Genomic DNA, 25,967 nt, shown 5'->3' with positions numbered 1-25,967 from the left:
GAGTAGTCCTGAAATGTGTATTATCCATGTTTCAGGACTGTGGCACTTTCAAGCTAATGGCATATCTGTTTTCAAGAGCTGCTGCTACAGCACACTTCACACTGGGTTATGTGGTATGACGGCAGAAAATGTGTCACGTGTCGTTGTTTTTATAAATTCTGGTGTGCAATTTACACCATCAGCAGTCTGTCTTTAAAAACTTAATTCCACTTATTTTGTGTTAGTCACTTTTACTGCTTTTTAATCCTGTACTCAGTCGATGCTGCAGTATGTTGTGTTGGCTTTTCAAATCAAACAGTTCTGCCCTGCAGACTGGAGAAAACAGACATGGCCTCATTCTTTAGCAAAACTGAAGCGGGCACGTTTTTGTGAAAATTGTGTTCTAGGCAGGATTTTAATGCTTTGACTAAGGGAATTTGGGCATTCTTGGAAATGAGTGTGGAAACTGCTTTATGGCCTTATTGGACTTGATTGATTAATATAAAATACCTGGATCTGGTTATTTTATCCATCACCAGTGCCTAACTTGCTGAAAGAGATTGATGTTACTTAGATTAATACTGAGATGAAATTTTACAGCTGCTCCTACGATGAAATAAAGTGGCTGTTTATTTTCAACTACTCTTTCTTTCTACATGAAGACCTGCAGACCGTGTGGTTACTTTGTCTCTCTGCACCACTCGAGATAAGCGTCCAGGATATGTTCCTTCAACCTGTGTGACCCTGACAGATAGCGCCAAACTTAATCCCACACACGCTCACACATACACACACGCCTCCGTCCCCTCTGGCTCTTCCTCCTCCTATAGGCAGAGACATATAGGGAGGTGAGAAGGGGGCGGTTGGGACACATTTTTTGGCAGTGGTTAGTAGGCAGCATGCAGTATATGGACACACACACACACACACACACACACACACACACTCACACACACACACACACACACACACACACACACACACACACACACACACACACACTCTCATATGCAGAGTTATGTTTCAACTTGATTTACAAGGCTCAGCTGCAGGGAATGAGAAAAAAGCAAAAGAGGGAGGGACTTAGATGGACAGAGAGATAGAGAGAGGAGTATGGCTTACAGGTAGCAGGTCTGAGAAAATATAGCAATTGTATAACTGATTTAAAGAGAAGTGGTGCATGATTTTACAAGGTCAGGGAGCTTCTGCCCTGTAGTAAAACTAAAGTTTGTCGTTAAGGAAATATTAATTTGTGTACCTGATGCATTGCTATATGGCCTCCATATAGAAAAGAGGCATGTAGGTTAAATAAAGAGGGATCAATATGTACAGAATATTATGATATCTATATAAGATCTGAGGGTTTTTTCCCCTCCAATCCAATCCACAGAAAACTCCCCCTCTGTGAGCAGTGTCTTTGTCACTCTACTCTAAATAACACACTTCAAGGAGGCTTCACGGCAACTTGTTCTTTAATGGAAAACAGTTCAAATGAAAAGTTTACTCTTCAAATGCTTCTTTCATTAAAGACATTTGTCACAGCGAGGAAATCAGGTGTCATTAATAGTGAGATGAAAAACCTGTTAAGATGAGCCAACACATGTACCGCTCCTGCTGTGACAAATAAAAAATAAAAGTTTAGAGATATTCTGAAGTGGAAATGTTAGTTTTTGTAGGAAAATCTAAATATTTAATCAGAAATAAAAATCAGTGCAGAGAATTTTTAAGGGTTTAAATATAATTTGTGTTGAATAAAAAGATATTCACACTTTTTACTTTAAAGTAATAGTAATATTTGTGCAGCTTAATTGTTGGTAACATGGTCCTGTTCAGACTCTCATCCATTGGTGTTGAGTGCTATAAAATTAGCAGTACTCTGGTAAAATGACATTAAGTAGACATGGCCCAACCTGTATGGGAGTTTAATCTATGAGAAGGCTTCATGTTTTGTATGTTCTTCATATGCTTTGTGTGCACAAGTAAAGCACAAAGACTCTGACTGACTCTTCAGAGCAGTAATAGAGGTTAATGTCATTATGACACTCAGGGTAGCAACTGGTGGCTCTAATGAGGAGTTCTTTCTTCACGTGTGGCCACTCTGCTGGATTTATGATCAGAAAAACAGCAATAGGCTTTTCTAATAGGCTGACTGACCTTCTCATCAGGAAGCATTTTTCTAAAGATTGCCTAATAGCTGTTATGAATATGATGGCCTTGTGGGTTATTAAAAGCTAACAAGAAGGAGAAAGATATCCTACCCTTAATGTTGTGTGTTCTATGTGTGTATGTGTGTGTGTGTGTGTTGAGCCCAAAGGCTTCTTGAATGTTTCCTCTCTCTCACTTGTGTTCTTTCTTTTATCACGAGGCCGTGCAAATACTGCTGAAGTGCTGAATGACCTGCTGATAAAGCTGAATAAGCCAGGAGTGTGTATGTTTGTGTGTGTGAACATGTAGGTGTGTGTAGGTGTATTTTCTTGATGATGACCAGTGTTTTGTCTTCCTCTTTCGTCCCTCATCTGTTCTAAAGGAGATGGTTGAGAGAAAAAACTGGTTAAAAAATATTAAGGTGCAAAAAGAAAAGGAAGAGGAGGGATAGCAATAAACGGGTACACCAAGCTCGCCATCTCCTTCTAGGAAAAAGTTGTGTCGCGGAGAGTTCAGCCTTAAATCATGTCTGAGCATGAGCTGACGAGATTCCCAAAGCTATCCACTTGTGAGGAACAGAACCTGTTTACCCTGGAACCAGAATTCTTTTCTCCCTGTCAGGAGCTGCTGTAGTTGCTGCGCCTTGGGTTTAGATGGACAGCTTATTAACTACATGGTATTAAATGCTACAATTACACAATGCTTTTTATAGAGGATTTCAAATGCTATAATCCAAATTTGGTGAAACTTCATACAAAATAAAACAAATCATAATAAAGGAGGGGTGCATAATCCGGAAAAAACACAGATGTTCAAGGTCCTGTGTATAGAGTAAGTCCAAAGGAATCGACAAACAGACAGATGTTTCTAAAAACGCCACTAAAATGCTTTGAATCATTTAGTGTTGAGCGCAGGTGTGTCTGTGCATGGGAATTCATTCTTCAGGGAACTTCACTTTTAAGTTTGTCATTGAGTTGAATGACAGACTCAGTTCTGTGACCGAGTTTCTTCACTTGAACAGTTAAAAGGTGAGGACAATTTCTATGCAGAATTATGCACCACTATCACTACAATCCATCCATGGAAATTATAAAATGTCAAATGCAAATTTTAAGTGTGTTGAGGTCCTTTATCACGTCTCCAACAAACACTGTGGTCATATGGTCATCTTGAGGACACAGCCAATCAGAAAGAAGTTAGCTTAAAGGGAAGGGGGTGGAGCTAAAGGAGCTTGTTTCATGAAAGGGGTTGCACCAAACTAAATAAGGATTGTTTGCAACTGTGAATTATGCAAAGCCAATCCTAACCCCCCCCCCCCCCCCAAAATATACAGCAGGGAATGAGCATAATAAGGCAACTTTAACAAATCTCATGAATTATGAGGCCATGGAGGGCAAGTATTTAAGGCCTCCCAGCAACAGTAAAGAAGAGCGAGCTTAAGAGTTAAAAAAAAAAGAAAAGAAATGCAAGTTCACTATTAATTGGTAAAAAGAATAAAAGGTCATAAAAAGTATGTTTAAAACTAGAGGAAACTACTGGCCAACTGCTCCTCACTAACAGAGAGCAACATGTGGACACTCCTTTACCTTTATCTCGGGGGGGAAGTATGGTTTCTCAATTATCCTTGTTTGGCTATCCCCTTCCGACCTGTGGCTGTATTTACGCGAACGCCCATTTTATCCATGGCTTTTAATGGCATATAAAAAAATCACTTCCTCATCAAAATGCCCTCTCCTAATAGCTTTTTAGAGTTGTTTGGGAGCTGTTTGGGTTTGGTCATTAGTGGACCATGAATAAGTGTGTGTGTGTGTATGTGTGTGGTGTTTTGGACTGAGAGGCGCTACTAGGTTGTCCCACTAGGTGGGATAAGGGTTGGTGGAGAGTTGTGAGGAAGGGGGGCTGGGGTGGGTCCCATATCCAGGCTGTGTCCATGAGGGTGGGGTTGGTGAGGGTTTGGAAGGGTGTGTGGTGCAGCACTTAGGCCATACTGGGCCTGATGGGAATGCCAGGCCCCCACACCACTTTCCAAATCACTAATGGAGCATCTTTGGACCCAACACAGCACACACAGACACACCTAGACACACACACACACACAAAGCTGCAGACAACAAGATGTTTAGACACGAGAAACTAGCTTTGAACTGCACTTATTTCACTCAAAGTTGACGAGATCAGCAGAAAAAAAGCTCCACATGTACTGTAGCTCCGCCCATCGCCCTCTCCTTTCCCACTCTGCTTTGCTTTTCACACCTCTCAATTATTTACTGGCCTTTTTGTCCACCGCTGGTGGCTTGGCCCCAGGCATATGTCATTGTGTGTGTGTGTGAGCATGTTTGTGTATGCAGAAATGAATACCGTTTCACACACTAACAGAAGTCTTTTATCATTCAGAAATGTTGTCTGTACCATATGCTCACGCAGGTGCTGACCGGTCACCGGCATGCTGGAACCATTTTTCACAGCCCCAGTGGTGACACAATATGGGAGACGGTGTGGTGGCTTTCAGAGATGTATTCTTTTTTTGTGATATAACATCTGATTTTGCATTTCAATTCTTGCGTATAAAAATAAGTATCTTATGCACATTTACATCCTACATGACAGAAGTTTCAGAGGGTTGCAACCTCACATTCTCCTTTTGTAAAAATATGGTTTTACATACACATTTACATTACACATGTAAATGAACAGGTAATTATTTAACACAAATACATGAATATCGAAATTCAGCAACATATTAATATTTCCAAGGCTTTTTAACCCTTATTACATTATATGTTACAGCAGCCTTTCATAACCCTAACACGTCATAATAATCCTCAGTTATAAATTGAAAGCTCATAGTTAATTAAACTTAATTAAATTGTTACTTTGGCGTTAATAAACAGTGAAAAGCTAATTAATAATAATTATGCTTATTGTTGTGCTAATAGTCAATAGTCTTACTCATGCTTACCTTTGTTATTAGTTTTTGGACTAAAAATATAAAATATCAAAATAATAATGCAGTTCTATAGGTTTATATTTAGGTGACAAACAGTTATATTCTTATAACATAACACTGTTTATATAGATATTTTGTATACATAAAGTATACAAAATATACTTTATTCAAGATATTTCTGTGTCAAAGCCAATAAGAGATGATATAATTTGAAGTGTTTGTTAATTATTACTAAATGTTACTGTACAGATCTATGAGCCTGTCAGATACTCAGAGGGATCTTTTTCTGTTACTGGTTACTTTTGAACCCAAACTGTAACCTTTCCCAGAGTCCAACGAAGAAAGTGTGACGCTTACACCAAACAGTTAGAGAAGGTGAACAGGCCTCTGGGTCCTGTGAGTCACATGGTTGAACAAACTATTAATAACTAATAAGTAAGAATTATAAAAGATTATTTCACCATTGGTTAGTAGTGTGAAAAATGATTTTTAACTACAGTTTAATTAACTATCAATTTGTTATTAATTAACAAAGGTTAATGCTTTATGGAAATAGTAGAAGTGTATACCCCTGCTTACAACAACTCCATAAAGTCTTATATATTAAATGTCGCAAATATAACTATGAAGTAAATAAAGCTATGAAGCATTAAATGCAGCTTGTAAAGTCTAAAACAGGGTAAATGGTGGTAAACGTTGTAATGAATAATGCATATGTTGGTTGTTCTTGCCATAAATTACTCGACAGAAATCAGATTTTTTTTGTCACTCTGTCTTCACACTCACACTAAATGTGTGTGTGTGTGTGTGGGGGGGGGGGGGTCAGTTTGTTTCCTTATCAGAAAACCCACCCTGTGTGTGTGCATTAAAGGATTACCATAGCTCCTCTGATGATTGAAAGCTGACACTATGCTATATAAAAAAAAGTTTTTCAGGGGTGTGAACCAGGGTCAAACTTTCTCTCACTGAGGATGAGTCAACCCCCCCAAAATACTAACCCTCGCTGCGTTTCCAATGTATCTGACTGGTGGTTTCACACAAACCCCACAAAATCTCTCCATCCTCTGACTTCAGTTCCAGCTCATGCACACCTTGTTTCTCTTGGAGAGAGAAAGATTTCCTTTGGCGACGAGTGGGGGGCTTTTCTCTCCGGGAGCCGTCACAGTCGCCTCGCACACTAGAATGAATTTAAAGAGGCAGGTAAACTGCTGCTCGCTCCGTATTAACAGAGCCATATATTCAGCCTGTCTCTTTGGCTTTTTTTTCCTTCTTCTTCTGCCCTTCCTCGGTTTCTCCATCTTTCTCTGCTCGTCTTTTTTTTCCAACAGCCTGTAGAAAACGTCTGGGGGGGATCGATAGGGCTCTCGGGGTGTAGTGACTGCAGCGCTAATGAATCAAGCCTACAGTGTTTGTTAAGTAGACAGGGCTGTGAAGGAGTGCTGAAGGGGAGTTTGTCTTCGTGCTTTATCTCATTGCAACACTCCTTTTTGCTGTTTGTCTCTGAAAGTAACAGAACAGTGGGCAAACCTTGAAACTTTGATAGGCAATGTAATATTGAACTCTCCACAAATGCACGACTCGTCCTCTTTCACGAGTTCACGAGGCAGCAATTTGTGGAAATAGCTAGAAATGGCCTTTTTAAAACGCAACTTATTCAACCCTGAGAATGTAAAGTATATCATGTTGCTATCTTAATGGCACACTCGGCTTCTGTTTTTGTAATTTCCCCCAGTGGAGGAGCAGTTTATCACACTCAAATCTGAAAATAACCAGTCGATATAATTATTTATTGTGCCTGCCAAAAATTGCTGCTGCGCCGGAGTCCATTCTGAAATCCTCTTGTGAACTGTGCACTAAAAATCAAATGCCTTTACAAAAAAAAAACAACTCCCAAATACACCCGAGACCCTCTTGAAGTTTAAGCTTTTTCTGAAAAGGAAAAAGGAAGAAGAAGGAAAAAAAATCTTGAATTCTCATGTTTTTTCCTACAGCTTAAACCGTATCTCTCCAAGGTCGGACAGTGAGACTGTGGGAGGCTGTTTGTGTTAAAAGCAGGATGGCTTGTATTTCCTCTTCTTCTTCCTCCTCCTCCTCCTCCTCCTCCCCCTTTCTCTCTTTCACCACAAGCAAGAGCTATCTTGGAAGGAGAAAAAAAAAGGCTTTTTATCGCTGATGGCTGATAGTCATAAATTTGTATTAAATATGTCCTCTATCGATTGGCCTTGTCGGATGAATACAATTAAAGAGACGGCGCTGAGTGCTTCCCACCTGGGAGGGGAAGATGGAGGGATTAAAAGAGGGGAGGATGGAAGGATAGAGGGAGGAAATCGAGTAGGGAAAGTGTAAGGGAGTGAAAGAATAGGTGAGCGAAAGGCTTTTGGCAGCTTCTTCGGTCGAGTCACAGCTTGTCCACATCTTGCGTAAATTTTTGTGTGTGTGTCTGTGTGTGTGGGCGCTTAGGGTTTGTGTGGGGCTCTTTGTGTTTTAGGCTCTCATCGTGCTCCTCTTGTGTCTGCTCACACACCACCTCCTTAATTTCCATGGTTTTGCCCTCCCCTCCCTTTCTAATTTTTATTTTGATGTTGTCGGGAAGAAGAGAGGCAGAGAACGGAATCAAGGTGTAGGAAAAATGAAAAAGTGGGATGGAGGGATCGAGTGATACGGGGTAGAAAGCGTGAGGACAGCCACCTGTATGCAGTGTTGATGGACAGATGGAGGGATGAAGCCAACTGGACATAGGAGGGATTAGATGAAGAGAGGAAGCAAAGTGCTGTGTTGTGTGTGTGTGTGTGTGTGATTGTGTGTGAGGGCCTCCAGCCAGCTGAGGTGTTTGCTCGGCTCAGAGTGATCTCCCACTGTGGTCACCGCAAGACACACACACACACACACACACACACACACTGATGACTGAATTGTCCTACTTGGCAGCTGTTGCAGGTCCCTCAGATCACTCAATACCAGACTGGCTTTGTGTATATACACCAGTGTGTGTGTGTGTGTGTGTGTGTGTAGGTGTGTGTGCGTGTGCCTTTAGTGACCACCAACCTCTTGCTTGTGGCACTAGAGAAAATCTGCTTCTTCTCAGCATGAGCTCTTATCTCATCAGAGATTTTACACATGAGTGTGTGTGTGTTTCTAGGGAAAACAAAGCATGTGTATTTTTTAGGAAAAAGTACATCAACCTATTCTGATCAATCATTTATGTTAACCTACTGTATCTGAATCACAGCTGCACATCACTGAATGACTGAGAATATTTGACAGAAGATCCTGTGAAAGAGAGACTTTAAATTGTCTTTACAGCTTCCCGCTGTCGTCAGACTCCCTGAACAGTGTTTTAAATGTTTAGTTCAGATCATTTAGTGACTTTATAAACAACCAGCTGACACCATATCCATTAGATTGCACTTCCCTACATTTTTTTGATGGATTTTATGTGAACCTCCTAATATTCACCAAATCCAGGGTTATGGTTGGATTTTGCTTTATCCACATGTTATCGATTTTCAGACACCAAAGGGGAGTATGGTGGCCCTGAGAGGTCAAATGCACTACAGCTGCAGACATGTTCAGAAAGCACAGAAAACACAGCAGAAGTACATGCTTAATACCTGACAGTGCATTTGGCCTGTCAGGGTCACCATACTATGTTGTTTTTCTTTGTTTGTTTGTTTCTTTTCTTTTCTCTTTTTTATTTTTTTTTACCTGTTTGACATAGTCATGGAAATCTCAGAAAAACTGAAAAGTCAAACTGCATTAACAGTTCATTAAAAGGTGACTCTAGTGTCTGAAAGTATCCTTGTTTAGCATTCTGTTAAATGCAGTCTACCTCTAATTGGTTCACCTGGTGAATGCCATAAGTTAGTGTCACCATTCATAACACTGTTACATAATGTAAGCTTTTGAATGTGACCTATTTCCAGAAAAGTGATTGTTTCTGTGGCTTTTGGTGTTAGCCAGTAAAACCTTCTCCCCACAGCGAGCGCTTCGGTGGTGCTTACAGTCACTGGTGAGCTATACTGGTGATCAAGAGGTTTCCATTTAGGGGCTGAAATAACAGCCGTTTGGTTTATTGAACAGAACATCGATTATATTCATGAACACTTGGTGACAGGGCAGTGGCTGGATAATTTTGCATTGAGTTGAAGCAAAAGTTTCATGCCCAAACTTGTTTTTACTTTTTGTGTGGACAGGACTCTAATTGTTGCAGTATTTTGCATATTTCAGTCTTGCTGCAGTCAAATCAGTGAGCAGCCTGTCAGCCTGGATATAGCCTAAGAAATGTAGCCTACAACTGTATGTGATGTATTTTATTTACTCCATCTATAGGAAGTGATACAAAAAAAATGTTACAGAACATTTTACATCATTTAATAAAGGGTCTGATCATAGACTTTATATGAAACACAGACATAGCCTGCAGTTGGTGTAGTTTAGAATTGAATACGGGGTATGATTCGAGTGTGTGACTACCTTATGACTGATAAGTTGCCATCGTATAAGTGGACAGTGCCCTTGGTTTATCAGTCAGAGGTAAACCTTTGCATTTTGGCAGTCATCCTCTTGCTTTTTTTGATACCATATCTGGCAAACAAACCTGACTCCACAAACCAATGGGAATGTCCATCATTTCTGTAAAGGATATGGGTTTAATAAAGGATGTAATCGATCAAATATCTGCACGATTCTCCCAAATCTGATTAAGGTCAGCAATCTGCAACAGATTAGAAGATGAAGGGAAGTTTCTACATCATGGGTTTTAAGTATAAGTCAACACACTGAGTCACTGAGTATTGTGTGTGTGTTTGTGTGTCAGGACCAAGTTTCCTCTTTCAAACCCCAGTCTCTCGCTCTCTTTCTCTGCTCACATAAGTGCTGTAATTTGGATGCTCTGTAATTTCACCATGGCGGTTTAGGGTTAAGTGGAGGCTGTCCCTGCCATCATGAGCACTGGTCTTCTAAATGGACACACACACTCCCTCACACACATATACACACACACTGGATCATTGCTACAGTGTGCTTGGATGCTTCTACAAAGGCCGGTGCATTTAATTACATTTATAAACACAGTTTTAAGGGCCCAGGCTGTGTCATTAGAACAGGCTTTACGAGATACATTACTGTGTGTGTGCATGAGAGACAGAGAGCAAGCAAGTGTGTGTTTGTGTATGCCATAAGGAGAAAGAAAAGGAAACTTTGTCACATTGCAGCTATAATGGGTGGCTGGATGGACACACACACACAGACACACACGAGTAGTGGTGAGAGAGTTGCAGATCGCACAGTCTGTAGCCCAGCAGGGGTTCCAAACACAGAGACAGAAGGTATTGATATATCCTACACACACACACACACACACACACACACACACACACACACACACACACACACACACACACACACACACACTCACAGACAGTGACAGACGGTATTGGTATTTTTGCTCATCAGCCTACAGTGTATGGCTGTTTAGCAGGACCACACTGACATGCACATTCTCGGGCACACACACACACACACACACACACACACACACACACACACACACACACACACACACACACACACACACACACACAGCATGTAATCAGGCTGGCTCAATAATTCATTGTTGTTTTTGGTAATTCAAATGCATTCTACGTTCTTTCTCTCACAAAAATACCAGATCATTATTGTCAGGTCTGGAGACTTCTTTTTGTTCGCAGCTATTTTAAGTTCAGATTGTGGGTCTTTGCCATTGGCAGGTGTTTTTATGTATTATTTTATTTGGATGTTCACTTTGATTGAGCATCTATAAATCCGGCAACTTCATTGCTGATTGATCTGCCTTCTTTTGAAGATAAAAATATCTATTTTTTATTTTGCAGAGTTTCTGTCTTTACTTTGGAAAACTGTATTCTGTTGCAAAGAAAGCTGATAGTCCACGGGATATATATTGCTTTTATCAAGACATTCTCAGATTAAATGGGGTATAGTATGACGATTGGCATCATGTGTATGAACATACTCAAGCATGAATGCAGTTATGCCATTGAGTGCCATGGGTGATACTAAAAGCATCCTGGCATTTGCCTTAGTTTTACACAACAGTTTTGTGAACAGTCAGATAGGGTCAAAGCAATGCTGTGATGAACATTCCTTACCTGTGTGTTTGCACAGCTGTTTCTTTTTTGTAAGGAAAAGAATCTAGATGAGGTCAAAGGCCTCCTGGACCAGCAGATGCAAACGCCAATGAATATGTATGGATGTAGAAATAAAGTCATTACATTTGTCAAAGAAATCGAGTCCTTGAGTCCATCTTGAGGGAACAAACACTTCAGGTTGCGGTGTAACAGCAAGAAGGAGGAACACTGAACCTTTTTCCTATCTTGCAAGGTAGTTGGTGTTGTACGTTCCCCCCGGCCTACACAACTGTTCTTTGCAATAGGATTGACATACTTGCCTTGTAAGTGCAGTGTTTGAGGAAGTTCCTTTGAGCTAGCTGGTGACTCATAGTTGCTAATGGTGGCTGATTTCCTTCCAAGCATAGTGCCGTTTTTTTGAGCAGTTTCTGTCATGTTATTATTTGACTGCGGCGTTCCCCTCAGTGAGCGGACAGGACACCAGCTGCCACTGTTTGCATTCCAATTGTTTGCCGTCCAGTTAGTAAGAAGGCCCAAGCATAAAGGGGAAAATAATTGGAGGACAGGAGGATTGTACAGATCGCTTTTCTATGGACTGCACAGAAAGGAGCTGCAGGATTTAACTCGCTACATGGGCAAGACAGCAAATGATGGCAAAATAACAATTAGAGGAATTTAGTGACACTATAATAGGATGACACTCAAGTATGCAGTGCAGCCAAACTCTTATTTTTGTTCTCACCATGGTTTTGGTAATTGCCTTGTTTTTAACTTGACCGCCTCATCTTTCTGAATTAAACCCACTTGGTCTCAAGATGGTTTCGTTTAGAGGGCACTGATCTTCAGCTCGAACAAACATGCTGCTCCGAGATGACAAACTTGAAACGTGACTATAATTAGGGTAGCAAGATTTTCACACGACAACAATGATATGGCTAAGTGCTTGTGAGACGTATAGTAGGCTGGAAGAAGCAGCAAACCACAGCTGCTACACTTTAGTGCTGTATGATGGGGGAAAGATGGAGGGAGGTGAAGACGATGGATGGCTTATGATAGGGGAGTCAATAACTTCAATGTCCTGTTGAAGCCATTTAAAAATCATTTTCTTTGGTATGGTTTGCTCCCCGTGCCACAACCGACTTTTTATATAGTAAAGTAAGTAAGTCAGTGTATCAAGTATGCGACCGAAGTATCTGAGTCACTGAGGATGTGTAGAGAGAGTGAGGCCAAGGGTGAGCAGAACTCGTTATAATAAAATATGCTAGATGTTCCATAGATGTATGTATGCATCACTGCAATATAGATTTATTGCCTATATTTATGAGCCCTTTTTAAAGTTACAGTCTGACCAGCCCTGAAATTGACTGTTTGATGGGGAACATTTAACCCAAGCCATGATGTTTCTGCAAACTTTTATTGCCCCAACCAAACGAATCATTGAAAATATTAAAGCCTTTAATTGTTAGGTTTATTAGTTATTTATATTTATCACTGAACTCAATCATAGGCATTAGCTGTTGCAGTTTTTTTTGCAGATTCTTCTAATAGCATTCTGTTAGATTCCTTGAAAATCAGATTGACCCGCACTGACTGGCTTACCTTTTACCAACATGTAACAGCTCAATTATTTCTATTTTTATTTGCTTTGGCACATTCCTCATTCTTTTTTTTTCTTTAAAAAAAAAAGGAAAAGACAATTAATCTGACAATAAATGAACATAACCCCAGCTTTGCAAGACATGCTTGATGAAGCATAAGGAAAGAACTGAAGTTCTAGTGAAATGTTGAGGTATCCCTTTAAGGTAAAGCAGGGGTTCATCAGGGGTGAGCAGCGATGCCCAGATGTAAATACAAGCAGAAGATCCTGAAAGCCTGAGGCTCCGATAGAAATCCCAAATTGTATTAAGGGACATTGTCCCTCACTCTCAGTATGCGTACCTAATCCTGTTTTAGCGATGTTCCATTACCTCAATTACTATCATCTCGCCCAGAGGTGGACCCAGCCAAGGACACCACCAGAGAACTACCGATGGGTGGAGGAGAGAGAGAGCAAGGGAGGGGAGGGCTATAAAGAGGAGAGTCCTAGCTTGTACCAAAAAAAAAGAGAAAAGAGAAAAGAAAGGAAATAAGGAGGATAGATTTATGGAGAAATCATCATAAATGATAGAGAATTAAAAGAATTCATGTAAAGCTACAAGGATAGTTGTAGGTCTGTCTTAGAAGGTAGCCAAGACCTGGCATAAATTTTTGTTTCCCAGCTGGTTGTGGAGGGATGTAATGGTGGCAGTCCAGCTAATTTACAGGCCAGAATTCTGGCTGAAGGACAGACCACTATGCTGGCTGACGTTCTGAGGTGGATTCAATAAAAATCATTTTATACTGTAAATGTGCTGCCATCTTAAAGATACACTGACGCTTTTAATTTAGTGCCACCAACATGTCTTGTTCTGGTTACACAGACATGCATGAAACATTTGGAGGTAACAGGTCATGTGTCACTGCAGCAACTTGTGGAAAACAGTTTCAAATGCTGTAAGCATCTATCGTTCAGTACGGTTTTTTTTTTTTAGAATATTTAAAGAAAAGAAGATTTTTTTGCCATTTTAACCTTCAAAATGTGACTACATTCATCAACATGCTGGTATTTCACATTATGTCTTCACTGTGGCCGACAACATTATAAGACTACCAAAAAAATGCAGTCTATACTACTATGTGAATTCCATAAATTTAGGGTTTTCCTACTTGATATTTAGTTTTTGTTGTTTCTGTTGAAATCTTCAATTTGTTTCAAGGAGGAGACAACATTTACCCCAATATAAAAAGACTAATATTCTGATGTCGGAGTTTTCATGAACGCAGCTCTGCACTGAAAACTGTTTCTCTGACTGAGGCCTAAATAAACTAAACAGGCATGTTCTGACTTGTGAGATCATTCAATCAAGTAGAAACGACTTCTGCATCTTTTTAAGTTACAGTTATAAATTCAAAGACTGCAGGTGTATTAACTACAGTAACACACTCTGTGTGTTACTGTAGTTAATTCACAGCGACAGGATAGAGATGGTGCTCAGGGGCGTCACTACTCATGGTTGCGCTGTCCACGTCACAGGCGGGGAGTATCATTACGGCCATCTATCAGTTGGCAATTGGTCAGGATTCCATCCTGGTCCTGTCAGGGACGAGGTGGCCATTTTAAGTGGCTGTATCTGTATGACTGGGGAAAAAGAAAAAAAGTATTACAGCACAGTTGACATAAAAATTATAAAGCAAAGGAAAAAAATAGTTGATAACAGCAGAAGAAAAGCTGAAAATTAAAGTGAAGTAAAACAAATTAGCTTCAGAGAGAGACTATCAAAGTGCAGCACCCTGACCCTAACCCTGACCACCAAGCAATGCGTTCAATTTTTTTTTTTGATGTGTCTGTTAGAATAATTATTTTTCACCTTCTGAATGCCAAGACTTGGGAGAGCAATTTCCATAATCCTGAACCACATATGATGCTCTGGTGTATTTTGCTCTCAATCTATCCGTTTTGTCGCTGTACGCTTTGGTGCACTGGCTTTATTTCAGCCCCTTGCACAGCCATTGGCTCAGAGTGTTACACTTCGTTGTTGAGAGGGATGGGTAGAGCCAGGGGAACTTGCTGCACTCTGTCCTTCTCTCTCTCACACACACAAAGGAGTTGTGAAACATGAGCCAAGCTGTCTTACTGCCTCCCTCTCCCATCTAGCACCACATAAGTGTCCAGGCAATGCCCTTGGCTTAATAAGGCTTAATGCCTGCGCTTGTCACTGTAGCATGGCTGGTATTGAGTGCTAGGACATTTCTGAAACTGTGTGTGTGTGTGTGTGTGTGTGTGTGTTCTCTGGAGTCTCACTAGCAGGCACACGACTCTGACATTTACCCTCGGTAAAGAAGCGGATGTTATTATTTCCCCCATCTGCCCACCCGTCTCCTTCCATATACCTGGTGCACACATGCAGCCAAACTTTAAAGTTGTGCGAGGTATTTGTCACCTCTATCTAAACTTAAACCACAGAGATTACTTCTATTGCATCTTCTTTCTTTCTCTTTCTCTGGCTCGATCTGTCTTCATTCCACCGTCTCCATTCCACTTTCTCACTTCATTTTTCTACCTTGGAGTGGTGGAGAGTTTGCCTAATGAAGTGGCTGATGGGAGTATATTACAGGGAGACAGAGTGGAGCGGTCGCCTACTCTAAAATCCATTAACCTTACAGTTTCAATCAGCATGCAGACAAGTCTGAGCTACGAGTCAAAAAGGCGCATATTAGCTTAAGAGTTACACTATTGTGCCTTTTACTTGTTTTACTTAATACTTTACACACATCTTTATACCGAGAGAGAAAAATTTTTTTCTTTTGTTTTCAGACAGTTTGTAATGTCAACATTTTATACAAGTCTTTTTTTTAATCAAATGACAGTACTTTCCCGGGGACAGACACAGAATGAATCAAAAATTATGAATATGCAGATACTCATGATTTAATGACATAGTTGCACATAGTGCACATTCACCGCATTCCTCAGAAAAAGATTTCTGTATAGTGTTGTAGGAGTATCAGTTTGAGCAGAACCACACATATAGAGAGAAACTTTTCTCAAAGAAGGTGATAAACCAGTGATTCCCAAGCATTTTGCCACAAGATGTCTTAAAACAAAGCTTATTGTGAGCGTCTGCACAAATGAAATGATCTGCACATGTGACCGCTTTAGCCAAAGAGGCATTTTTGTCAGAAGCAAAGGCATGAAGGTTATTCCTTATGAGAAACATATTTCCTATTTTGTCAGATTTGATTTGCATCTATTTGTAGGGTTCCCAGTCCCACTGGACTAAATCATATGCACATTTTGGAACTCCTGAGAAGCTCCATTTAAGTTTCATATAACAAGCGTTTCTGCTTTTTACACAGCAAGTAAGACAAATATTAGACTTCCTTCCTACTAATAGTCGTATTTTGACTGCTGCAAAATCTGCCTCAGATACTATTCTGCCTGAAAAGTCTGTAATAGAGTGACATTTTTCAGGGAGATACAGGGCAGCTTTTGTTCTTAAACTTGCTCACACTGTGCTAACTCAGTACACATTGTACCTTTTTTCTGTTTTGTTGGACTCATTCATTTTGTGTGTATAAAAATATAGATGTCAGACCGGCACCTTGATGATTGTATTCAGAATTACTGCTTGAAACTGTAACTGCTTGAAGGGGACCTATTATTCTCCATATTCTTATGCTTGGATTCTACTAGAGTAGCTTTGTACTGAGCCTCGGTGCATCCTCTGTTCAACCACTGAATGAAACAAGCAGTTTTAGGCACCTTCCCCATCTCTTTAAGTCAGCTTTTGTCGGAAACCAAGTGTTTAGAGGAGTCTGAAGCCTGAACTTTTAGATTACAGATTCTATTAAATTGAAATTAACAGACAAGGAGATTTATATTGTAAAGTAAAGACCCTACAATAATAGAGAAAAAACCCAGCGATCTAACAACAACAGTGGGAAGGAAAAACTCCTTTTTAACAGGAAGAACCCTGTAGCAGAACCAGGCTGAGGGAGGGGTAATCATCTGCCGTGACCAACTGGGGACGATGACAGATGATGTCAGATGCCTTTAAACCTATTGGCTCTAAGCTAATAGGACCTCAACTCTCACCCTAGTTCTGGGCTATCTGGGTATTATTTTAAATTGTTTTCCAAAGTTGTGGCAGTCAGGGGAAAAAAACAAAACAAAAAATAGATTCACCTTTAATTGAAATTACTGTCTAGTCAATAAGGGGAAGGCCAAATAATGTCCAGGTAGAAAAAGTGCAGTTTTATTGTCAGTGTCCAAGACCAGAGCAGATCAACCAAAGGGAAAAAACATGAATAAATAAATGAATCCTCCCTGGTCCTGATAATGCAAATGATATTCACAGGTTAGATCCTTTGCAGGTGCCTACAATTAGTGGTAATTTGTGCCGATTTTAATGATCCATAATTTGGCTGCTTTTGCAAATGGTTGGTCATATGGGATAAGTGTGTGTGTGTGTACAGAAAGAGAAGCCGGGAGAGGAAAAGGGAAGGGAAATGAAGGCGAATCTTTCGACCAGATGCTGAAATGCGCAGACAGACAGACCCCCGCGCACACGCACTTTAACTCAATCATGTCTTCCTTATGACGACAAGCTATTCTGTCGCAATTCATTGTCGTTTATGTGAATAAAAACATTTCTTTTGTCAATTTAAATCGCTGTCTGTAAGCTCTGTACTGTCAGTAAAATTAGATCTCATTTAAACACACACTCGTACACAGAGATTTTCTCTTTGCATGTATTTGTTGAAGTATTTTTTTCCATCCCTAAAACCTCTTTGACTTTCTCTTTCTGGCTATTAGAGGTAAATTGCAGTGTGCCGACGTCTAAAAGCTTCCGCTAAACCATGACATCCTTTTAGTATCACTGTTAATTTGCCGTATTTGTTCTGCCAGTAATTAGCAGGTGATACGTCCCAATTTAGTGTGTATTTTTACAACCCACCTAACCTGTTTACATATTAATGGGGTGTTTTGTAATTTATTGTCCACGACACGATTCAACAAAATAGCTTTTAACCAAAAAATCATCTGAGATAATTAGCATCAATATTACGACCCCGAGAATGACACCCATTTGCTTTTGAAATAATATTGCCTGTTTCAGCTTATTATGTGTTACAACTTTTTGACTTTTTTTTTCATTGCAGTTGTTGTTATTCCATAAATAACTCTATTTCTACCCACACACTGAAGACAGCTCAAGCATTTTATGCATTAAATGAGATATTTTACGATTGTTGGTAGTGAAAGGGACAAAGCTATGGTGTTAGTCATTCAGTACAGTCATATATAGAGCTATTATGCTATAGCTACTTTCTGTTTTAGTGTAAATTAAAATTCCAGACTGACCTCACACTAGCACTTTCTACCTGAATATTTTCTCTTTTGCTTTGGGCTTTTGATCATGCATAAACTCGTTAATGTATAAAATGTGCATATCTGCATGTTCACTTTGTTTAATGTACCCTTGCTGCACAGTGCTTAATAGTGGAAGGCACTCTGAATGGCAGTGATGGGGGGGTTTGTTTATCATCTAATCTTGTAAACGAGCTGATGGCCGTCCATCAGTGCCCTAATGAGATTACACATGCATTGCGGGTCCTGCCACAGGTCATTGTCACCAGGGCCATTCAAAGGCAATTATTGTTTTAGATGTTCCTCTTGTTGCTGTCTCAAAGTGACTCTACATGCTTCACTGACAGAAGATGCTTTGAAGCAGACTGAAGGGGTTATTTTTCCTCTCCAGTTGGAGCCTAAATGTTTTCGCACTCCTACTGTTATACCATCCTTGGGCGATTGAGCTGCTCTGTTGTGTTTGTGTGAATAAGGGTGTGCATGCACATTTGAGTGTGCGCAGTACATATGACTCTAAAATACAGTCTATATCAATGAACTTGCATACATTTGAGATACAAATAGAAAAGCATTTCTGACTACTCACGGCTTCAACCTCCAGGTTGCCAGAGCCCGCCATGAGTGACGGTTGAATTTTGCTTTAACCGTATGTGTAATAGGCAAATTTTCAGAAGGGAGAACATGTTACATTTTGAATGAAGTCACATATTTTGTCATTGCAGTACACCGCCTGGCAGGTAAAAAAAAATCTATAAAACAGGATGGATCTACTCTTAATTGTAACCCCAGACAGGTTTCCAATGACCTAGTGAATCAGGTGGTTAATGTATTTAGGTTGTTGCTGGAGAAATAAGGAAGTAGTAAATTACAAGTTTGGAGGATTCTTCTGTGTTGTCTCTCCTGTGTGTTCGGGAGTGTGTGCGTTTGTCAGTGAGCCTCTGTTTTGGTAGATCAGTGGGAAGTGGTCGTCCGCTGGGATAGCCCCGTTTCTTTGTTCTCCTGCTGACAATGGAGGACTCACAGTCAGTCTAAAGGGAGAAATTATGTCCCAAAGCAGTCTGGGAGAAAAAGAGAGAGACACACACACTTCTCACATGCTACTCATGTGGGGCATGACCTCAATAAAAGCTACTGTTGTATTTGCAAAGCCCTCAACACCATGTGCCGACCACTTTTAAAAGCTGTAACAGTTAGGCCTTAGGTTTAAAGACTGGTTCAGCTGAGAACAAAGTTGCTCTTCATGTGTTTCGTTCCGTATATAGCACTGTTCATGTACAGCTGTGTCAATGAAAATTAGTCAAATGACACTAAATGAGCAGCATTTGAAATGCATTAAATGTTTAAAAGAATTCAGCTTCTGTACAATAACATTAACTGTTTCAGATGTAACAAAGTCTGCATCATGTTGAAGGTCACTGATCATTTCTTCTAACTCCCATTCTTTTTTCTTTGTCACAACAGGTAAGGAGGAGCCTACCACTTATACCTGCACTACATGTAAGCAGTCTTATGGCAGCGCCTGGTTCTTGCTGCAGCATGCTCAGAACACCCACGGCTTCCGTATCTACCTGGAAAGTGAACATGGCAGTCCTCTGACCCCACGCATGGGTGGCCCTTCCTCCCTTGGCGGAGGCGCAGACTGCCCTTCTCAGCCTCCACTTCATGGCCTTCATCTGCCTCCTGATGCAAGCCCCTTCAACCTCCTGCGCATCCCTGGCTCGGGCTCAGGTGGAAGGGACAGTGTTGGAGCAGGAGGTGGCATTGGCACTGGCGCTGTTGGTGGTGGCCATCATCAGCGTTTCCCCCCAACACCACCCCTCTTCAGCCCCCCTCCAAGGAACCACCTGGACCCCCACCACCTGAGCCCAGAGGAGCTGGCGCTGGCAGCCCACCACCCGAGTGCCTTTGACAGGGTGCTGCGCCTCAATCCTCCTCTGCCTCTAGATCCCCCTCCAACAATGGACTTCTCAAGGCGGCTTCGGGAACTGGCGGGCAACACCTCAGGGTCCACTCCCCCGCTGTCCCCAAGCCGGCCAAGCCCCATGCAACGCTTACTCCAGCCATTCCAGACAGGAGGAGGAAGTGGAGGCACAGGAGGTGCAGGGGGCAGCAAACCTCCATATCTTGCTACTCCACCGCCTCTTCCAGGTTCCATGCAGTCACCTGTGGGCTCTCAGACCACGCCCACTACCCCTCTCCCCTCAGCAGGGGCTACACCCTCCTCTACCACCCAGTTGAAATCAAAGTGTTGTGAATTTTGTGGCAAGGCCTTCAAGTTTCAGAGTAATCTCATCGTGCACCGGCGTAGCCACACAGGAGAGAAGCCGTACAAATGCCACTTATGCGATCATGCTTGCACACAGGCTAGCAAACTGAAACGCCACATGAAGACACACATGCATAAATCGTCCTCACCAAATACAGGCAAGTCAGAAGACGGGCTCTCTACAGCCTCATCCCCGGAGCCTGGAACTAGTGAGCATGTGGGCAGCGCAAGCAATGCCCTCAAGTCAGTGGTGGCCAAGCTGAAAAGTGAGAATGACCGTATGCTACGTGAAAATGGAGAGGAGGAGGAGGAGGAAGAGGAGGAGGAGGAAGAAGAGGAGGAGGAGGAAGAAGAAGAGGAGGAGGAAGAGGAGGGGGAGGAGGAGGAAGAGCAGAATGGAGAGAGGGTAGCAAGACGAAACAATAACAGCTATCACTTTGGCTTGAACCTTGAAACGGCACGTCAGCATGAAAACAACGGCAGCATCGGAAGTCGACTGGGAGGAGTGGCCGATGAGGGCTCGATCCCTCGTTCGCTGCCTGAGGTGATGCAGGGAATGGGTCTTGCTGCGAGCATGCAGCACTTCAGTGAAGCCCTAAATGCACACAAACGAAATGCCATGGCCCAAGAGAACCACCTGCACCACCACCTCAACCGAGACCATCACCACAATCGTGAGATATGCGATGGAGACTCAGTGCTGGAAACCGATCGTGGGGAGGAGGGCTCAGTCTCAACAGTCAACGGTCGAGGAGCATCACCTAATGAATCCGCCTCCGTCGGCCTCTCCAAGAAACTGCTTCTAGGTAGTCCCAGTCCACTCAGTCCTTTCTCTAAACGTATCAAGCTGGAAAAGGAGTTTGACCTGCCCACGTCTACAATCCCTAACACTGAGAATGTCTACTCTCAGTGGCTGGCTGGCTATGCTGCCTCCCGACAACTCAAGGACCCTTTTCTGAACTTTGGGGATTCCAGACAATCGCCCTTTGCATCCTCATCGGAGCATTCTTCAGAGAACGGCAGCCTGCGTTTCTCAACCCCTCCGGGGGAATTGGATGGTGGGATGTCAGGCCGTAGTGGTACAGGCAGTGGGGGCAGCACACCACACCTCGGTGGTCCTGGGCGCCCCAGCTCCAAGGACGGCCGCAGGAGTGATACTTGTGAGTTTTGTGGCAAAGTGTTCAAGAACTGCAGTAACCTGACAGTGCACAGGCGCAGCCACACAGGGGAAAGACCGTACAAATGTGAGCTGTGCAATTATGCATGTGCCCAGAGCTCCAAACTTACTCGCCACATGAAGACCCATGGTCAGGTGGGCAAAGACGTGTACAAGTGTGAAATTTGTCAGATGCCCTTCAGTGTCTACAGCACCTTGGAGAAACACATGAAAAAATGGCACAGTGACCGTCCTTTGAGTACCGAAATTAAGTCAGAGTAGAAGGCCGAACAATGGGACCTTTTCCCCGCAGTTATGTCCACCATCAGTCCCCGGTTTATTCCCTGCCCCTTGTAGATTTGCCCCAATCCCAACACACCACTTTTGCCAATCTGGCAGAAGTTTAAGACCATGTGCTTTGCACCAGCACACCCTGTTTCCATTACTCATTGAATGCATGATCTGTATCGGGGCAATACTCTTGCATTGACGCAAAACTTCGAGCCTTTCTCTTGTGCAATAATTTACATGTTGTGTACTATTTTCTTTTATGAGTTTTCCTTTTCCATTTTTAAGAATTAGTCAGCATGCATAGTATGTTTTTGCTAATCAAAGAAAAAAAAAAAGAAAAGAACTTGTCCCTGGTTGGTTAGTTGTTGAGTAAATGTGTTGCTGTTTTTCTCTTGTTCAGTTTTTTTCTTTTTATTCTTCAAAAAGAGAAAAGACAAGAAAGATACATCCATGCTGCATACATTCTGTAACACATATCATGTACAGTTCTGTTTTGTAACATGGAAAGTGAACATTCTTTGACTTGATCCATTTCTTACAACCCTGGAAATGCACTTATCCTGATCTTTCTAAAAGATACCATGTTCAGACAGGGTTTAAAAAAAAACAACATGCATTGGCTTGAGGACTAAACTGTAAGTGGGCCTTGAAATTTCTTTAAAAAAGACAAGGGTGTGCTAGAATTCAATTTGTACTATCATTCGGTAGAATAAGAAAGAGTGCCTTTGATATCTTTAGACTGCATTGGCCATAACCTTATCTGGCATAAGTTTGGGGTCACATAAGCCACCCAGCGAAGGTCCTTGCATCAAGCACCTGACTGCTCAAATGGACTGTGATGATTCATGATGAAAGATCAGCGAGTTTTCTTTAATCATCATTTAGCTACCTATTACATGTTCAATAGGCTATCTTTAATATGTGGATTTCATGGCAAGCATGGTACAAGCAGTATTGTGTATATCTGAATTATTTGTAGTTTTGTTTTTTGGTAAGGAGGTACTTTTAAAACAAAGGTAACCTGTAGTGTACAATCCTGAATTTGAGGGATACAACGCATGGCTGAGAAGTGTCATGTATCTGCGTTAGCACAAACCTACAACGCTGCTTCAATACGTCAGTGTGTGGAACAATGCATAAAGTAATATATGAGCTCCAAATGAGGCTAACTTTATTTGAGAGCATTGAAATAACTACAAGCTAGACAGACAGAAAGCTACACAGAACTGGAAGCTACATATTATGGGGATATGGGGATTAGAGGCAATGTCTTTCACTTTACATTTCCAGTATCAAAACAGGGTCATAAGTATTATTGCAGAGAAAAAATAGAGAATTGCAAAAAAATCTATCTGTACTCTAGGGCTCTTTCAAAAAAATCAGAATGAGATCATTTTAATCAGTGTGTATAGGCTAATGCAGAGCATTTTTTGTTTGTTTGCTGTTGCTTTTTAACCCAAAGGCAGATTTTTTTTGTTGTTTCATTCAAGCCGTTCACAGTTTTCACTTGTCACTCCACCTGGGGTACGTACTGACGTCTCTCGTGCATTGTGCCACACCAATGCAGGTCGAGTCTAAAAGCTAGATTGTCATTTATAGGACATAAAGTGCACTGTTTCCTTTTTTTCCTGTTTACAAGTTTACGTCAAAGGGGACGAAAACCTCACTGAAATGCTGTCAGACAATGAGGGTCCCATTGTTCTGAACAGTAAAAGATAAGACACATAATATGTTGCAACTCCACCCTCATGACCTCTGTACCCTTGCCATTTCACCTTTGACCATTTGTCAAATTGTTACCCCTGGAATCCCCAACATTTAGCCTGGGCTGATATTTCATTGTTGTCAGCAAGATCTGTAAATTCAAAGGTTCACAGCGAGTAACCGATGCTCCTACACGGCCGTCAAATGGACACAGTTTTCATTCCTGCTGGCCACTGTAACATCCACTTTTTTTCTTTCTTCTTTATTTTAAAGGAGCTGTTGTTGTTGTCGTCTGTACCTGAATAATCTATAGACCTTACTGGCTTGTCAACTGACACTCCAAGTTGTGTTGCCCACACTGCAAGAATCTGTTTTTTGTATAAATCTTCCTTTAATTATAGATATGAAAATAAACTTTTGTTTTCAAATAACACTTCACGCTCTCTTAGGGGAAGATGTATTTAAGTTTAATTGTCGTTTCTCTTTTCCTCAGCGTCTTGGTGGTGTTCAAGACTCCGATCACAGTATATATGAAATGATACAAAAAAAAGATGAAAAACAAACAAGCAAAAAACAAAACAAAAAAAACAAACTCTGTGATTTTTTTTTTTTTTTCCGTATTTTGTTTTGCCTTGGCTCTTCACAGCTCTTCAGGTTGAAATACATTGGGGAAAGGATTAAAATTATATATGAATATATAATAAAGAACTTAAAATATAGGAAAATGCACACTCATGTCGATTCCTATGCTTAAACACATTTATGGTCTACTTTTTCTGTATTTCTAGAATTGTATTTGAATTCAATGTTCACTTAGAGTAGGCACTATAGTATTTATATTGAGGCTCGTATTTTTAACTGTTGCTTGTTCTCTCTAAAGGTATTTACCATACCTTCTTTTGGTAGTGGAAAAAAAATCCCAAGCTGCCACGGTATATTTTTTTAATTTGGCAGGATAATATAGTGCGAATTATTTGTATGTTTAAAGAAATAAAAGAAAAAAAACATAAAAAGCAGCTAAAATATGTGGCATTGGGAGGCGTCGTGGGGCCATCAGATGGCCGCTGCTGTTTCCTGTCCACAGAGGTGGTTGTACATATGTTTGCTTTTTGGTTCAGACCTCCTTCCCTTGTCCCCCCCCCCCGCTGCCATTCTTGTATGCAGTAATGCAAGCTGACGTCGGCCTGTTCTGTTGTGTGCTTCTGTCTCTCTCACCCCTCCCACCTGACAACATTCCAACATCAAGAAGCTAGGGGGGAAAAAACAAAAGAAAAAAAAACTTCATATGCAGTACATGGATTACGAAAAAGCGTCAAAATAAATACGTTGAAAAACAAATTTAATGTTTTGCAGTTTTTTTCATTGCCAAATACTAAATGGTGCTTTATATTTAGATTGGGTATACTTTCATATGCAAAGCATATTTAAAAATGACCCGGGGGATGTGGAGAAGCCTGCTTGAGTTGAGACTTTTTTGTAAATGGCAATGCGGAATATTTTGTTATCAGCCTTTTCTATTCCTGTTCTGAGAGCTGTTTGTTGTAACTTGAACTTGAACTTTATCTTTTACTATGGGAGTTACTATTTATTATTACCTATATGCTCTGTTTAAAACAGAGACATGGAATGGATTCTTTTTGGTTTTTTTGGTTTCTTACTTTTTTTGGTTATGTTGTAATTTTAATTTTTTAAATTTTAATTTGTTTTTTTTTTGTAATGGTGGCCGATGGTCATTGGAGCTCTTTAATTTCTGTTGTACTTGTTTGGGGTCTCTGTTCAGTTGTATTGGGAAAACCACTGTCTGTGTTTTCTGGCAGATGTCTGCATAATCCTGTTCACACACCCATTTTGTCCCTTTATCAAAAAACAATTAATAAAAAAATGAAAGTATAATGGCACTTGTTGCTTATCTCCACTGTGTGTGTGTGTGTGTGTGTGTGTGTCAAGTTATCTCAAGTATGCATGCATGTATGTGTATGTAATTACCCCCACCCCACCCTACAGCTATGTTTTAGTTGCAAACTCGTCATCAAGCAATTACTGTTGTATCTTTTTGAATCTCCTATTTTAAAAAATGGTCAAAACTCTTCCATTAAAAGCCATTTGTAACAAGTCCATACGTTCAGTTCCCCCAACAGAGTGAGCGAGTGTCTGATCTGATTTTCTTAACATACAAGGCTTACACCATTGATGCCAAACTCATTTACATCGTGGGCCACATATAACCCACTTTGATCTAGGCCAGTGGGCCAGACCAGTGAAAATCCTCTTTCTGTCAGTAACAAGTTTAACCACACATTGAATATAAGAAAAATAAGTAGATTTCAACTGTTTGTCTGCATAATGAAGAAATGGTCATGGAAGAAATCTGTCAGCATATGGACTCTTTGGGACTACATTTTAAG

The 25,967-nt window shown here is 41.0% G+C and overlaps 1 protein-coding gene across 2 annotated transcripts in view; it reads left to right on the top strand.

Annotated features, from left to right (window-relative positions):
- bcl11aa (BCL11 transcription factor A a) overlaps window positions 1–25,460 on the top strand; it is a 53,360-nt gene extending 27,900 nt beyond the window's left edge. For both annotated transcript variants that reach the window (XM_084947838.1, XM_084947837.1), the window contains exon 3: window positions 19,607–25,460. In XM_084947838.1, the coding sequence (XP_084803964.1) occupies window positions 19,607–21,849 (2,243 nt within the window). In that variant the 3' untranslated portion in view covers window positions 21,850–25,460. The remainder of the gene's footprint in view (window positions 1–19,606) is intronic.
- Window positions 25,461–25,967: the final 507 nt, after the last annotated feature.

Source organism: Perissodus microlepis, chromosome 13 (genome assembly GCF_051167445.1).
Source record: "Perissodus microlepis isolate ML-2025 ecotype Zambia chromosome 13, ASM5116744v1, whole genome shotgun sequence".
Lineage (NCBI taxonomy): Eukaryota > Metazoa > Chordata > Actinopteri > Cichliformes > Cichlidae > Perissodus > Perissodus microlepis.
The sequence above is the reverse complement of the archived record's forward strand: the minus strand, read 5'-3'. Positions and strand labels throughout refer to the sequence as shown.